The sequence below is a fragment of the Sander lucioperca genome, chromosome 10 (genome assembly GCF_008315115.2).
Source record: "Sander lucioperca isolate FBNREF2018 chromosome 10, SLUC_FBN_1.2, whole genome shotgun sequence".
Lineage (NCBI taxonomy): Eukaryota > Metazoa > Chordata > Actinopteri > Perciformes > Percidae > Sander > Sander lucioperca.
The window spans coordinates 23,273,985-23,290,708 of NC_050182.1; the positions used below are offsets into that span (position 1 = coordinate 23,273,985).

At 42.2% G+C, this 16,724-nt stretch overlaps 1 protein-coding gene across 1 annotated transcript in view; it reads right to left on the bottom strand.

Annotated features, from left to right (window-relative positions):
* Positions 1-544: 544 nt before the first annotated feature.
* tgfbr2b (transforming growth factor beta receptor 2b) overlaps positions 545-16,724 on the bottom strand; it is a 57,135-nt gene continuing 40,955 nt past the window's right edge. Inside the window, exons 8-10 of the mRNA XM_031322834.2 lie at positions 13,445-13,586; positions 3,740-3,867; positions 545-1,749 (exon numbers count right to left, since the gene is read on the bottom strand). Coding sequence (XP_031178694.1) covers positions 1,489-1,749; positions 3,740-3,867; positions 13,445-13,586 — 531 coding nt within the window. The 3' untranslated portion in view covers positions 545-1,488. The remainder of the gene's footprint in view (positions 1,750-3,739; positions 3,868-13,444; positions 13,587-16,724) is intronic.

Genomic DNA, 16,724 nt, shown 5'->3' on the forward strand with positions numbered 1-16,724 from the left:
TGCTAGTTAGAACAGTGCTAACCACTGAGCTACCATGCAAACAAATAAAGCATGTCAAAAACAGTCATAGCATAGTCACGCAATACACAGACATTATAAATGCAAAAAAAAAATACAAAAAAAAGCACTACACTTAAACAGTGATAACATAACTGTAAAATATATTGAAAAGCTGAATCACACTGTAATATATGAAGGTTTTGTGAACAGTCTAAAGTTTGAATGACATCTGTAGGTGAAAGTATGTGGGAAGACTAGCATTTAGAAGTGGAAGAAGCCTGAAGAGGATTTAAAGATTGCTCCCATTGACTTTCAATGTAAAAAGAAAAAAGCTTAATATTTTAAAAAGCATAAATGGTGGAGAAAAGTTGAATACAAGCACAAATGTCCTTAAAGAGCTGAACATTTTGATATTTCAATGGTTTTTGTAGCTGAAAGTATGCAGAAGTAGTAGGTGACCATAAATTGTACGGAAGAATCGGATAACAATACTGTGTATGCTGCTAAATCAGCATTCACACAATAACAAAATAACAGCTTCATATAGAATGCAGAAATATCTTTAATTCATAAAAGATTTACAATATTTTACAAATTACACAAATTGTATTTAAGGCAGGGTAAAAAAAATCTTTGGCACTCCTCAGTTCCCTGTTGATATTAAAAGATAAGTAGTTGGATTACATTCCCTTGTTGGTTGATTAGTCTCTTATGTACAGTTTATTGTCTCTATGTACATTGTGCTTGTTCATCTGGCAAACAAGGTTTGAGTATAGCTGGGTAAAAACAACACGGTAAAACACACACACACACACACACACACACACACACACACACACACACACACACACACACACACACACACACACACACACACACACACACACACACACACACACACACACACACACACACTCCTTTGGATTCCTGCTGGCAAGGATGAAGTCCACAGCATCATTAGTGTTAAGGCAATATCTCTGCTGACACTTTGGCTCAAAGTAGGACACACAAAGACACTTTAGGCACAAACTGCCCTAATAACTCCAAAATGTTAGACTGCATGAATAAAAGTCTGTAATGCATAAGTATCACATTGTAAAGTGCACATCAAATGTCTTTGGTTTAATAGTTATTGCCCTGTTCATTTCTCATAAAGAGAGTGACTCAGAGAGCCTGTTTGACTATTAATGAAATACTGTCTCCATGTTCAGCATATCTTTGGAAACTTCCAGTTAACTTTTTGGCTCTTTAGATTTTCAGCTGATTAAGGCAATTTGTTACATTTTAGAAGCAGTGAAGACCAAAAGCCTCACCCAGAGACCTTTGCCAGGCTAGAATATGATATGACACAGGGACTCAATTCAAAGTCTTTGGATGCAGGAGCTCAACTCCTGAACATCATGGCTGAGTCTTCAATTACATCAAAGCAGAATAAGTGCCCTTGTTGAAAAATCTCCCACAGTGTCCATGAAGATGTAAAACTTTGTCTCACTTCTCATCGCTCACGGAGCAGTCCACAGCTATGATGTCCTGTATTTCTGTGATTTTCACCTCCTCTGCCGGGATCTCCACCTCTATCGGGATCTTCAGCTCCGCAGGGATCTTCTCTGCTGAGGAGCTGCGGCTGGACAGTTTGTCCATCTCGTCCTCCAACTCGGAGATGCGTTCAGCGACGCAGTGGGCGGTGAGTCGGGCCTCTGGGTCGTGGTCCCAGCATTCCATGATGGTCGCACAGATCACCGCCACGCCCTGTACAGAGAGGAAGAGAGCAGTGATGTTAGACTCCATATTAAATACAATGCACTGAACTGTGTGCGTAAAGGTGGCATATTCTCAACCATCCTCAAGTTATTTTAATGCAATATGACCATTTACACATAACCACCGATACTACAAAAGTCCTCTGTTGGTCTATGTTGGCACTGGAGCATCATACACCAGAGCATTTCAACTCAACTTTATTGATGTTGTCCCAGAGGAGCAATTTGTGGTGCAGCAAGGCGTACATGCCAAGACAACACAATAAGAAACACAGCACAACAAAAGACAACAAAATAAGGAGATCAATATGAAGTGGGTCACTGAATAATAAACACATGAAATACAACCATACATTCACATAACTTAAAATAATTAGAGTCCTACATTCCATAGTTAAAGTGTCAGTTTCCCATCATAAAGGCCAGTGCAAAATTAACAAAATCCACATAAATAAATACACACATATATAAAAACCATCATCAGTCACTAATCAAATCTGAGCACCATCCAAAATAAAACTACAACCAATCACTACAAATCTATTCCAGTACAATCAATAAGACTAAAAGTAACACTAATGCGCTATATACAAACACTAAGAAATACCATAGAAATACAAATCCAGGCAATAAATAGTAATAATAACAACCTAGCCTTTTCTGCATGATCATGATCATCATCATCATCATCATCATTATTATCATCATCATCAACATCAGGACCCAAGCGTACCATCACCACCTACATCCCTGGCCAGACCTGAGTTCAGGAGTAAGATGGCAGTAGCATAGAAATAAAATGGTTTAGAAAGACCATTGAAACTGTTTTCCATGGTCATTTATCTAAAACTAAACAAAATGGCACTTGTTGTTAGTTGTCAAGGAGAAAACACGCGTTACAGCTTGCTGGTAGGGGAGCGGTCTGACGCAGTTGGGAGGCGTTCTCCGGAGCAGGAGGGACAGTTACAGCCAGCGGGTCAGAGGGGCTCCATTTATATAGTTTCTAGTCTTTAGCGACCAATTAAAGCACTTCACAACATAAACCAGCATTCACCCATTCACTCACCCATTCAGTCTCACACACACACACACACACACACACACACACACACACACACACACACACACACACACACACACACACACACACACACACACACACACACACACACACACACACAGCCGTCCCAATGTGTGAACAATGTGTAAAAAACGATGATATGACAGCCTTGTTCTGCTCCTGTGCTAATCATTCTATTACGCGATTTAATTTGAGTTGTTGGCTGCATTTTACCAACAACATACAGTATGTATCCCCAACATACAGTTACCATTGATTTCACAATGTGTTAGTTTACCGCTTGTGCATGTTGGAACAAATGTCCAAAACAGAAAGTGAAATACATGCAGATGTTCATAAGAGTATGCACGTTTCTTTGTAAGTGAAAGACACATTTGTATGATATTACAATAGTGTTCAAGGGTGTCATGGTGTAATAATCATCATGGAGTTGAATATTAATGCAGTCAGAATAATGTATCATTTAATGTATTATGTACAAAGTAGCATAATTAATTTTTGGTTGGAATTGAAGTATGTTCATGCACTGAATATATATTAAGATTAATTTAAAGAAAGTCTAAACCATTTATCTCAGCATGTATTCTATAACTTATAACAAAATGCTTCTGTTGTCTGTAATGTCTGTTTGAGAACACCAGAGGGCAGCGCAGGCATTTAAGAGCCATCGAAATGGTGAGCCTACCTGACTGAATGTAAATTGTCCATTCAGTACACTGAGCAACATTTTCTCATCTGCCTCCATCATGTATACAAAACTACTGTGGAACGTATGCGCCCTAAAAAATAAATAAAAATTTCCTAGAAAATGTTCAATAATGGTATTGGTCTACAGTTAGTATCTGTGTGAGTAGTATGTAAATGTCATTCCAGTATAGCCGCTCAGTGTATGTCTGACCTGATGCCTGAGCCAGGTGTCGGGGATCTCTGGTCTTCCTCTGTCTCTCAGCACGTTGTCCTTCATGCTCTCCACACAGGGGTGCTCTCGCACTTTAGAGCCGTATGCAGGCTCGTAGTCCTTCACCTCTGCAAACACAAACACAACCACTGGATCAGATATGGACTGCACATCATCATCTGAGTCTCAAGTGCAGAAAGTATCCTCTCTCAGGTCATGTTATCTGTGCAATTATGTTTCTGTTATTTGCAACACTTCCCGGACGTACCAATCTGCCATTTTATGTTTAGTATTTCATGTTGAAAGACTAGCAGGAAAAAGAGAGAGGATAACGTCAAAACCATGAAAGTGGTCAGAAAGAACAGGGGAGACACTTTGTTTCTCTCACTATGACTCTAGAGTCACTACTCGCTCTGAAACTAACCTATGGGCTGAAATTCAGTTTTTTAAATGCCATTATTCAAGTTTAGAAATTCAAATTCAAATATAAATGATTCAAATTCAGTTTCTGGTGGCACTAACCCCTCTCTCACTCGCTCTACCACACACTCCACATGCACACACAAATGCCGGCTCTGCTATTCTCTTAAAGAGATCTACGCACACACAAGTATAAACCTCAGGCCATTAACGTAGAGCACCTGCAGAATAATAATATAAATAAAATACCACTTTAGCCTGTCTTCTAGCATATCATGTATCCAGCCTATATTTAAGATTCCTTATACAATCCTAGTTTCAAAAGGAGTCAAGTGGAAACATTAAATCTGAAAGCGTCAGTTTTTATTTCAGTCAGCAAAATCAACAGTCCTGTGCTAGATATCAGTAGCTGCTTTTTTCTACCTGTCTGAAATCAAGGACCCATTGTTTCAAAAATAACTACGCTTCAAGAGGTAAATCTTCCACTGTTACAGTATTGTAAACTGCATATGCATTGTGAGAATGTGAAGCATGATAGGTGTAGCAAAAGTAAATAAGGAGGGCAGAGATTACACTCGAATGTAGATATTTGCATTTCCACTTTTTTCTATGCACTTTAAGGACGTGTATGCATTTATCTTCACTTCCATGACAACTGAATGTACTCCACCTCCTGATTAGGATCATGTGATATGATCAAAGACCCCAAAGCAGCTACTAAATTTCCCTTTGTGTTGAGGTTGTTTTTTTCTGCAGTCTCCTAACTGCCCATTATCTGCCTCGGCAGCTGCAAATATTAATTTAAATAGCATATGTACATTTTAATTAGCAGAATGGTATGATGAAATCTAGGAAAGGCTGCAGTGGTTTAATGTAAATCAAGCCCCTGCGGTCTCTGCCGCTGTGTCCTCAAACAAAGGAAGTAGGAAGGTTGGAGTTGAACCCCCAGACAGGAAGTTGGAGGTCTGGGATTGGGACTGCGAGGAAAGAAGCTGACTCTACAGGTCCACACTTCCTGTTTTTGACATGTGGTACTTCCCCCGTTTTAATTTCTTTTTTTTAACAGGACCCAGCCAGGCCCGACCCATTCCCTTGGAGGTTGTTTATGCCAGGGCTGGTAATGTGTTCAGTTCTCTGCTGTTTAGATCTCCTGCCACAGAGCTGGAATAAATACCACACATTTTTCTGGACTGGACACAGCTGAAATACAGAACAGCGGAGAGCGAGCTGACCTACAATGAGAAAGTTGAAAACAGAAATAAAAAGAGGTGGAGCACTTTCTAAACATCAAGACATGACTGTAGTGGGAAAAGGTGTAATTCCTTGCTGTAATAAAATATTATATCATATATATAATCTATAATAACATCTATATCTATTATATTATATAATAATATAATATCATATTTCTGAATAGTATCTGGGACATGAAGAAGTAGACAGACAGAGAGACCATTGCTGCAGTCTATACGAGAATGCTGCCCGCTTCCCTTGAACAGCTCTGGACATTTGAAAGCTATGAGAAGAATTGCATGTGTGGTTTGAGAACATATTGCACAAGAGACTGCAACCAGAGCCTTCACTGTCTGGGGCCCATGGTTAAAGGCCTGGTACATTCAATCTAAGGGTTGGGAAGCGGTTTACGACAGTTTCCTTTTCAGATTATCTGTCTGAAACCTTTGTGGCCTAAAGGTTCACAGAAACCTCTGAGGCTGACTACACTGTCTGGGATCTGCTATCTTGAAAGAAACACTATGTTTGCTGTTTAAGAGACCTTAGACTCTCGACAGTCCAATAACAGAGACCGATCCCACATGGATGCAATAAGAAATTACATCATAAGAAGTAGAAGTGAAACTGCATAAACTAATGACCCCACCCTCTTATCAAAACAAATCCTCTCACATCAGGCTGCTGTTAACGTTTAACGTCAATACTGTGAATGGTGTTTGATAAGGCTTAATATTTCCTATCATTTGGGTGATAAGCAATCAGTTATCATGTATACTATCTGCATGCTATGTTGTCACACTTGTTCTATTTCATCCTTACTGACCGCCAGAGGCAGTGCTTAACACTGAATATATTCTGTATCGCGCTTGCACAGGTCGAGTATTTATTTCAACAAAGTCACCTGTCACCCGGGGTGACCTTGGCCAAGGTATTAAGTTCCGGTGTCATCCCCAAGCTCATTCCTTTTTCATCTTCTCGCTAAGCAGGTTGTCTACCATAACATTAGCATTAGCTATGGTTGGAACTGTATACTATTGATTGTTACAAAGCTCGCTGCTTGAAGGCTTGCAGTTACTATCGGAGTTGCGGACTTTTCGCCCTCCAAAGGCTGCGGCCGAGCTGTCCCTCTTCATTTCTTTTGCTTTCCTTCACTTGCCTTGTTCTATTCTGATATAACATGTTGTCTGTGTCATTGTTTTTTAAATAGATCATTTCACATCAGGCCAAGAGGCAACATATTAGCCACTTAGTTTACATTGACTCGTATATATTGAAGCTGATTATTGTGCATTATTCTTGTAAAAAAAAAAGGCTGGGAAATAAATGTATTTGCTTTCTAGTACACAAAAGATGAAGGATCAATATCATTGTGCGCAAGGCATGAGGTAGTCAGCATCTGCCCTTGCCCCATTAGGGGTTAATGATCATCCCCTCACCAGCTGTCAAAGGCAAGGAAGTCTTTTGCCTGGCACATTGCAAACTCTTTGCCCCGCTCCATTACCCTGCAAAACCCTCAGCTAAAACAGAACATGCCGGCCCTGCCGCGCCCTGCAGGCTTATTTAGGATACAGTATGTAAATAAAATGCTCAGAGACACACAGAGAATGTACTATAACTGACCACAACAACAATGCCAATGCAGGGTAGTATTTCTATCCACCATGCTGCCCCTGTTGTTGGGGTGGAGACAGAGAACAGACACATGCACGCACACACACACGCACACACACACACACACACACACACACACACTCACACACAAACAATCCCATATTGAGACATGCAGCAGAAACAGGGCTAGATGTGGGTGTTTGTGTAATAGCTCCCTCTTTCGTGCTCTGTTTCTATGTACCTCTCTCTCTGAAATAGATACACAGACAAACTCATGCACGTTGGAATGTGACTGTCTCATTCTAAATGTCTCAGACTGTCTAGAAAAGCACACTAGGCAGAGGTAATGAAGTGGACCAAAGAGACTCGCTCTCTACTTTCAGGAGCGTAGTGAAGTTTGTGTGTGTGTACTTCCATCTATGTAATTCATAGACTAAGGAAGTTTTTGGAAAGTTAAGACATTTTGTCCAGCCCAAAGGATTGTTTGAGGGTTTAGACTTAGTTTTAGAGTTGAAAGATTTAGGTTTAGATTCTTCAAGATTATCTTAATGAAATACTTTCACACCATATTGTGAAAGAGTTATTCGTTGCTACAATCATTCCGCTCTCCAGACTGACTGAAACAATTCCTTTATAGCAGGAATGCTCTTTAAAAAAATCCACAGTCTCCATACTTTGGCTGTATAAATTCAAGTCGGTATCTTTATCCTGGCAGTCACATGTAACTTAGTTGAAAGTGGTTTTTTGGGGGTTTTATGTCTCTGCTGAGGCAATGCAAGGAAACACTGTACCATGATTTAGTAGTGCTGTCACTTTTTATTTCACATGTGAAAGAAATGTTATATTCAATCTATAATCTTCTGTACAAATTTTATATTCTGTATGTATAAACAAAATAGGCTCTGCCTTGCGGTCCCTGGGTGGGCTCCTAAAATGCACTGTTTATGTGTTTGTTGATTTCGTAAAACACACCTGCCTTGTAATACTTATCACTTAGGTGAAGCTCAAGTTCAGCTGGATACAGTCCACACACACACACACACACACACACACACACACACACACACACACACGGCCAGCTGAAACAGGTAGAGTATCCACTGCTGTTCTCTATTTCTCCCTGGTTTCCTACCCAAAGAAGGGCAACAGCAGAGTTTAGATTGTCTCCCTTACATATCAGACATTCCTGAGATTCCTGCTGCAGACCTGAAGCTGAGGTTGCGATGCAGTCCGACAGACATGACCATCAGACTCCCTGTTGACACACAAACCCGCAGTTACTGCCTAACAGGAAATAGTAGCCTGAACCTCCTGTCTGCACTATGTAGGTCACAGACAGTAGGCAGTAGATGTATATGGACTCTCAGATTACAGTGTGCACAATCATGTATGATAATTAGGATGAAAAGAATGGATGGAGACACCAGGAGATGTTTGATTGGGAGGAACGGCCTCCCTGATCTGAACCCGAATGGTTGCTGTTGTTATAATTCTGTGCTAGTCATGGATTGTCTACGACAAACACCATGTTCAAACATGAGGATGCTCATAAGTGCACATGGTATCAGAGCGAAGCCGAGGGTCGATGATCGATTTTGTGATTGTATCGTCTGGTCTGAGGCTGCATGTTTTGGAGACTCGGGTGAAGAGGGGGCAGAGCTGTCAAATGATCATCTGGTAGTGAGTTGGGTCAGGTGGTAGGGGAAGACTCTGGACAGACCTGGTAAGCCCAAACGTGTAGTGGGGGTGAACTGGGAACATCTGGAGAAGCATCAGGCGTGGGAGAAGTTCGGAGAAACCATGGAGAGGGACTTTTGGTTGGCCTGATTTACAGACAAAAATATAAACTTTTTATACCTGTTGTGAGGACATCTAACAAGTGGACCAGTGAAGCTGTGGTGGATGTTTTCAAGACTGCTACCAACAGTGTGGATGAGTACACAGAGGCTGTGACATCATACATCAGCTTCTGTGAGGACAGCTGTGTACCATCACGTAAACTCAGACAGCTGCTGAAGGAAGCACTGTTGTTGAAGCAATGTGCTGATCATCTGTCTCCGGTGTTCACAGACATCTTTAACACCTCACTGGAGACATGCCATGTACCAGCCTGCTTCAATTCCTCCACCATCATCCCTGTTCCCAAAAAACAAGGATCACAGGACTGAATGACTACAGACCCATCACCCTGACCTCAGTGGTTATGAAGTCTTTTGACTTCTGGCTCTCCTCAAAACCCTCACAGAACCACAACTGGTTAACATGGCTCTTCATTTCATCCTCCGGCACCTGGACTCCTGTTTGTGGACTTTAGCTCTGCCTTCAACACCATCCTCCCGGCTCTGCTGCAGGACAAGCTGACCCAGTAGCAGAGCCTGACTCCACATGCAGATGGATCACAGACTTCCTGTCTGACAGGAAGCAGCACATGAATCTGAGGAAACACGTCTCTGACCATCAGCACTGAATCCCCTCAAGGCTGCGTCCTTTTCCCTCTGCTCTTGCACCTCCAGTAACCAGTCCGTCAAGCTCCTGAAGTCTGCAGGCCACACCACCCTCATTAGACTTATTTCTGGTAGGGATAAGTCCGTCTAGAGGTGCAAAATTGATCACCTGGTGATGTGGTGCAGTCAGAACAACTTGGAGCTAAACGCTCTGAAGACAGTGGAGATGGTTGTGGGTTTTCGTAAGGACGCATCATCTCCCAGGACCTCAAGTGGGAGCTGAACATCAGTTCCCTCGTCAAAAAAAGTCCAGCAGAGGATGTACTTCCTGCGGCAGCTGAAGAAGTTAAAACCATCAAAGACAATGATGGTGCACTTTTACACTAACATCATTGAGTCCATCCTCATCTCCTCCATCAGCATCTGGTACGCTGCTGCCACTGCTAAGGAAGAGGGCAGACTGCAGCCTATCATCTGCTCTGCTGAGACGGTGATTGGCTGCAATCTGCTGTCTCTCCAGGACGCTGAGTTGGGCAGGAAAGATTGTGGGCGATCCCTCTCACCCCGGACACAAACTGTTTCAACCCCTTCCCTCTGGCAGAAGGTTGCGGTCCATCAGTTTCTTCCCTTCAGCAGTCAGCCTTTTTTACAAGGCCCCAGACCTCCACTGACATTGACTCTTAACCCCACCCAAGCCCCCAGTCACTACATTTATAAATCTGATACAGAAAAGATGGTACACTGTTGACCTCAATGGAGGAGGTAATTGGGCAGTAAAAGGAGCACTCTGAGGAACTCCTCAATCCAGCTAACACACCCTGAGCTGGAGGCTGATGGCGGATTGCCATCATTTTCCCTGGTGGAAGTCATTTAGTTGTCAAACAACTCCACAGTGGCACAGATGAGAGCCATCCAGAAATGCCAAAAGATTTGGGTGTGGAAGGGTTGTTTTGGATGACACACCTCTTTAACAGTGTGTGTCATGGAAGTAATTGAAATAGCAATTTCCCCTCTGGAGATCAATAAAAAGTGTGAATTAAAGAATATAAATAAAGTTTTCATGTTTTCTGTTTCTGTCCACGTCTGTGGCAGTGCCCAAGGAGTGGCAGACCGAGGTGGTGGGTTCCCTGCTCAAAAAGGGGGACCAGAGAGTGTGTGCCAAACAACAGGGGTATTACACTTCTTAGCCACCCTGGTAAAATCTACTCCTAGGTGCTGGATAGGAGGGTTCAGTAGTAATAGCTGAATCTCAGATTGAAGAGGAACAATGCAGGTTCCGTCCTGGTTGTGGAACAATGGAACAGCTCTTCACTCTCGCAAAGGATCCTGGAGGGAGCCTGGGAGTATGACCATCCGGTCTACATGTGTTTTGTGGATCTGGAGAAGCCGTATGAACGGGTCCCCCTGGAGATACTGGGGGGCCCTTCTTAGGGCTATCCAATCCCTGTATATCCAAAGTGAGAGCTGTGTCCGGGTTCTCGGCAGTTGGTCGGAAGTTGGACTGGTTCAAGGTGGGGGGACAAGGCTGTGTTTTGTCACCAGTCCTCTTAGTGATATTCACTGACAGAGTATCGAGGAGTAGTCGTGGTCGGAAGGGGTTGTGGTTCGGTGGGCTGGGGACGATGTGGTCCTGATGGCATCATCGGTCTGTGACCTTCAGCACTCACTGAATCACAGCTGAGTGTGAATAGGTAAGGGAATGAGCCCTTACGCCAAGTGAAGAAGTTCCTTGGGGTCTTGTTTGAAAGTGAGGGGACAATGGAGTGGCCGGAGAATCAGAGGAGTGGGGGCAGTATTGCATTTGCTTTACCGCAATGTTGTGGCAAAAAGAGCACTGAACCAGAAGGCAAAGCTATCGATCTACCGGGCAATTTTCATTCCTACCCTCACCTATGGTCATGAAGGCTGGGTTATGACAGAACTAGATCGTGGGTACAAGTGGCCGATATGGGTTTTTTCAAGGGGGTGGCTGGCGTCTCCCTTAGAGTAAGGGTGTGAACCTCCGTAAAGAGTATAGCAGCTTCTCCGTTGTGTCAAAAGGAGCCAGCTGAGGTGGTTTGGGCATCTGTTAAGGCCTCCCTAGGGAGGTGTTCTAGGCACTTTCAGCTGGCATAAGATCTTGAGGAAGTCCTAGGACTAGGGGGAGAGATTACATCTCCACACTGCCTCCACTGTTGGAGCTGCTGCCACGGCGACCCAACCCCAGATAAGCGGATAAAGATAAATAGATGTGTGGCTGAAAGTGCTACTAAAAAAATGTCATTACAATGCAGACAATCTTGTGTCATAAGCGTTACGGACATGATCCTGACCAGGTAAAGTTGCGTAACTGATGTAACCCACATATATTTCTATATACACACCGGTCAATAATCCATTTCTGCCCAGATTTGATGGCTACAATTAGTCATTATGTAAGTGTTTATCATGTTTGTCATAATCTTGCATTGCCAGACTTATCTCCACAGCGCTGTGGAGTGAGTTCTGGCTACACCAAAGATACAACCTGGTAAAAAAGGAAAAAGACGCTCTGGGTTGTTTGCATTTCCGGACGCAACTACGATGGCAAAATGGTCTCGGGAAGGAACTTGTTTTGGTGGAACATCTGCACTCCGCAAAAGAAAACGCCGAATAAAATATTAAATTAAGTTTACACAATACAGTAATGTGAGCTATTAAAATTAGCTAGATAAATGGTTAAACGTAATTGGCTCTCACCAGTGTATTGTCATGTGTACTTCGTCCACAGCAATCCCACCAATCGGCCCCAAAATTTCCCAGTTAGATAGTAAATACCATAGAAATATTATTTGTAAATCTTTACAATCATTCCCTGAAAGAACCAAGCAGGCCTGCCTTTTTGCATCATCCACATTTTCTTCAAAACTTGCTGTTTTTAGCATGTAGCTTGAAGTTTGTTGTTTCCTGAAGCGTAGGGATTTTGAGAACGGCAACACACAGAGTAGGACGGTAAGGGACTAAGGCAATTATGCTGTATATATATATATGTACTTCCAAATGATCCAAACTATGTTTGTTGTAACTCAAACTGAGCAATGGATATGCCAAATAGTCACAGTGTAAAATACTGAATGATTTCTCACACTCCAACAGGAAAAAACTAAATGTTGTAAGACCTTTATCATTAGTTCCATCAACTCCTTATCAGAATCAACTTACGGTTAATGGTAGCCAAACTGAATAGAGAAGAAAAACTTAGATTGATCGACTGATTGATTTATTGACTGTAAATCTGATCCAAAATTATCATCCAGCCTGAAGTAACGGATGTAGCAAAAACAACCGACACGATAATAGGTTTGTGAACTTAAGTGTTTACCTTTTATTTTGTCACATCTGTGGAAAGATGTCGCTCATAGTGATGGACACAGAGAGTTATCACCAACTCTGCAGTTCCACTCAGCTCTAGTCAGGTCTGGTTAATTTTTATTTATATAGCCCAATATCACAGATCTGCTTTAGGGCTTAGGCTTTACAATCTGTACGGCATACAGCACCCTCTGTCCTCAGACCCTTCACATAAGGAAAAAAAAAACGTCAATAGTGAAAAACCTCAAGAAGAGCAGCAGAGGAGGAATCCAGATATGCAATAGATGTCTATGGAGCATTTAGATGTTCCATGCAGCTGAGCTCACGAGTAAAGATAGTTAAGTACCAACAGAAGAAGAGGCTAAGCAGATTACATTGCAGATGTGATACACGCCTTTACATGCTGCCTTCACTGCTACATGTGAGGATTGATGAACTCTAGCATGATGTCATCACTACCGGCCAATCGGATTGCCTGCTGAACTTGTTGTGATAACCTGAAACAGATGACTTAAGTTGTCACTGTTGAGTCTTCTCAGTGGTTAACACTTCACCTCAGCAGGATTTGTTTTGTTCTCTATGTAAGTGTGTGCTTGTGTGTTACATGACATCATACATGTAATTACTGAATGTGTGTGTGTGTGTGTGTGTGTGTGTGTGCACTGACCTCCAATAGCTTCACACCTCGACGTCATTTCCCAAAGCACAAGGGCCATGGAGTAAATGTCGGTCTGTTTGAAGGACTCTGTGTTCTCGAGATTTAGCCGGGCCTCCAGCACCTCCGGAGCCATGTAACGCGCTGTACCCACCTGCAGTACAGAGATAACAGGAGGGGTTAACACGCACGCCCGCACGCACACGCGCGCACACACACACACACACACACACACACACACACACACACACACACACACACACACACACACACACACACAGAATAGCAGCAGCATCTCACTCTGGAACATCACCCACATATCAAACCCTATATGAGCCTGGAGGAGCGTAATGTTGACCCTCCTCCATTGTCTGGCTTGTGATTGGTTGCTCTTGATCCCACTTTGGGCTTAGGGAGGATATCAAGTCCTTTAAAATCAAAAGGCTGAAGTTCAAGAAAAGTCACGAGTAATTGGTGTTCAGGTCAAGTCGAGCTACAAGTCTTTTTTGATTTTGTCAAGTCAAGTCTGAAGTAATCAGATGCTGCTTGCATACCACTGGTGCTATACACACAGAAGTCAGCTGATGATGTGTTGCAATGTTATGAGTAATGTTATTGCATATATCAGTATTGATTTGCATACTGGTGCGAGATGCTGCTGGGTTTTATCAACATTATCCAACCAGGAATCTGCGACTAATGATCGGTCATATCAGAATCAGGAAAGTAGGAAACCACATGAACACTCACGGAGGTTAAAATTACAACCTACCAGCTGAGAATTTCCAGTTCTAAATGGAAAACAAGCTCACAGTCACATATCATAATTTGAACATTTGAATGGATAAACCAATGCCACGGAGAACAACTGTAGAGAATCTCTGTTTACATTCTGCTACTGACCAGGAAGAGACTGTGGGGTGGCAGGTGGTGGTGTGCTGAGTCATAGCCAGCTTCTCTCTGTATTTGCATCTACAGTATGTGTGCGTTTGTGTGAGTAGAGGCTTCACAGGTGTCTGTTTTATAAGTTAGTCAACACTCCCTGTCACCTGTCCCTGCTGCATTCCGAGCCAGTAAATTATCAATCATAAATTAGGATAGTCACACAGACAGACTGAGAAAGAGATTGAGAATGAGCTGAGAGCTGCCTTTAGGGAGCTTGCATGTCACAACAAAGCATTCACATCTCTGTTCATCCCTTCTTCAGTCAGCAAACATGATGTATCCCAACAAAACACACAAACACACACAGTCAGCTCATATCTCAAAACCAAAGTGGACTAAATGCAGGACTTTGAGGGCAAACAAAGAGAGTTAATACACTTTGTTTTCAAACGGTGTAGCAACGTACAGCATTAAACAGCTGACTTCATGGTTTGTACTGTCATTCAGTGGGGCAAAGTAACTAAGTATTCACCAAGAACTGTAATTGAGTGCCCTTTATAGGAACCTTTACTTACGCCTTGAATGAAAACCACTGTACTTTACTGTATATAAAGTAGGTAAAAGTAGCGAGTAAGGACCTAAGTCATGTCCCAACTCAAGACCAATAAGGGTACGCTCCTCCAGCTAGACAAATACTGTTATGGTCAAATCTGCTCAGTAACTTCTGTACTCACATTCTGAACCTGTAACAGCTGAAGGAAGGTCACATCTCTGCAATGGTTTACTTATGTTTGGTTTTCTTAACGTGTAGGTCACGATCAAAACTCTGAAGTTGTGTTTGCTTTTATTCGTTGCAATAAAGTGGCTGTGTGCTTCACACCTACACATGAACCTGCTTTAAAATTAATATTTTGGCTTTTATTTGTTGTGTAAGCACACATTGGCCCACACTTTGGGCTTAGGGAGGATATCAAGTCAAAAGGCTCGAACCGCTACATCAGTAAAATCCTGTTTAGATTACTGCAATTCTCTCCTCTCCGGTCTCCCACTCAAACTCCTCCATAAACTTCAACTGGTCCAGAACGCAGCTGCCCGGATCATCTCCAGAGCCCCAACCATCCAACACCCCCCCCCCCACCCCGTCCTTCAGCAACTGCACTGCTCCCCTATCAAACACTGCATAGACTTCAAGATTCTCCTCCCCAACTCCCCCCCTACCCGTACTCTCCGTTCTTCCTACTCCATGCTCCTCATCACTCCTCCTGCACGGCCATCTTCCATGGGGTCCAGAACCTTCAGCTGTGCAGACCCCCCCCCCCGTCTAGAATTCCCTCCCACAAGCCATCAGTGATACTGACTTTCTCCTCGCATTCAACTCCTGTCTAAAAACCTACCTCTTCAAACTGCCATACTCAGTGTAATGTGATAGTATTTGTCTGATGTTCTTTGCTTTGTAATTCTGTGTGGTCTTTGTTGTACATCTGTTTTTATCTTTTACTATTTGTTTGTGTAAGGTGTCCCTGAGTATCAAGAAAGGTGCCCATAAATAAAATATATTATTCAAATGCTGATAACATATTGATGTATTAGTATTAGCAATCTAATTATGTTACAATTTATTAGTAACAGGGGCCATTTCTCTGCAGAACTTGTACTTTTATTTTTGTTAATTTGCTAAGAATGTTTCTTAAAGTGACTATATGTACATTTTTAATGTTTCTGAAGCTCTGTCATTTTTCATACAATGATCATAAATGACCTGTAACAGCAAACGAGACTAACAGTGAAAAGAATGCTATTTTTATATAGTTTTTAGTAAGGCATCTGCCCAGGTCTGATTATTCCCGCAAAGTCACAGAAGAATGATTTACGGCAGGTAGACGCGCTACAGTCACACATTCTGATGGGTCACAGATTTCGGTGAATCACTGGAAAAGCCTGTGTTAGTGAGTATCCAGCCAGTTGTAGTTATGGCTGATACTGGGGCAGGACCATCACAGAAAAGAAGGAAATTAAACGAAGAACAACTAAAAGATAAAAGGGAAAGGGAAAGATAACGGGCGAAACCGAGTCACACTGGGTTGGGCTTAAAATAACTTTAACATACGATTACGTCCCCCTTCCATTAGCGTGGATGTTTTACTCCTTTTAGTCCGTGTTTGTGTTGGCCTACTATTAGAGCCTGACCGATAAAGGAATTTTAAGGCCGATATTGATACAAATATTTGGTGATTTAAAAAACCGATATTCCGATATATCGGCCGATATGCTGTATATTAAAAAGAAAATGCAGAAACGCGTAACAAAACATAAACAGATTTCCCTAACATTAGTTATTTGTAATTATTTATGAGTCCTCACTAAAATAACATGAAATGCAGTTTAAAAATAAACTTGTTTGTTTTAT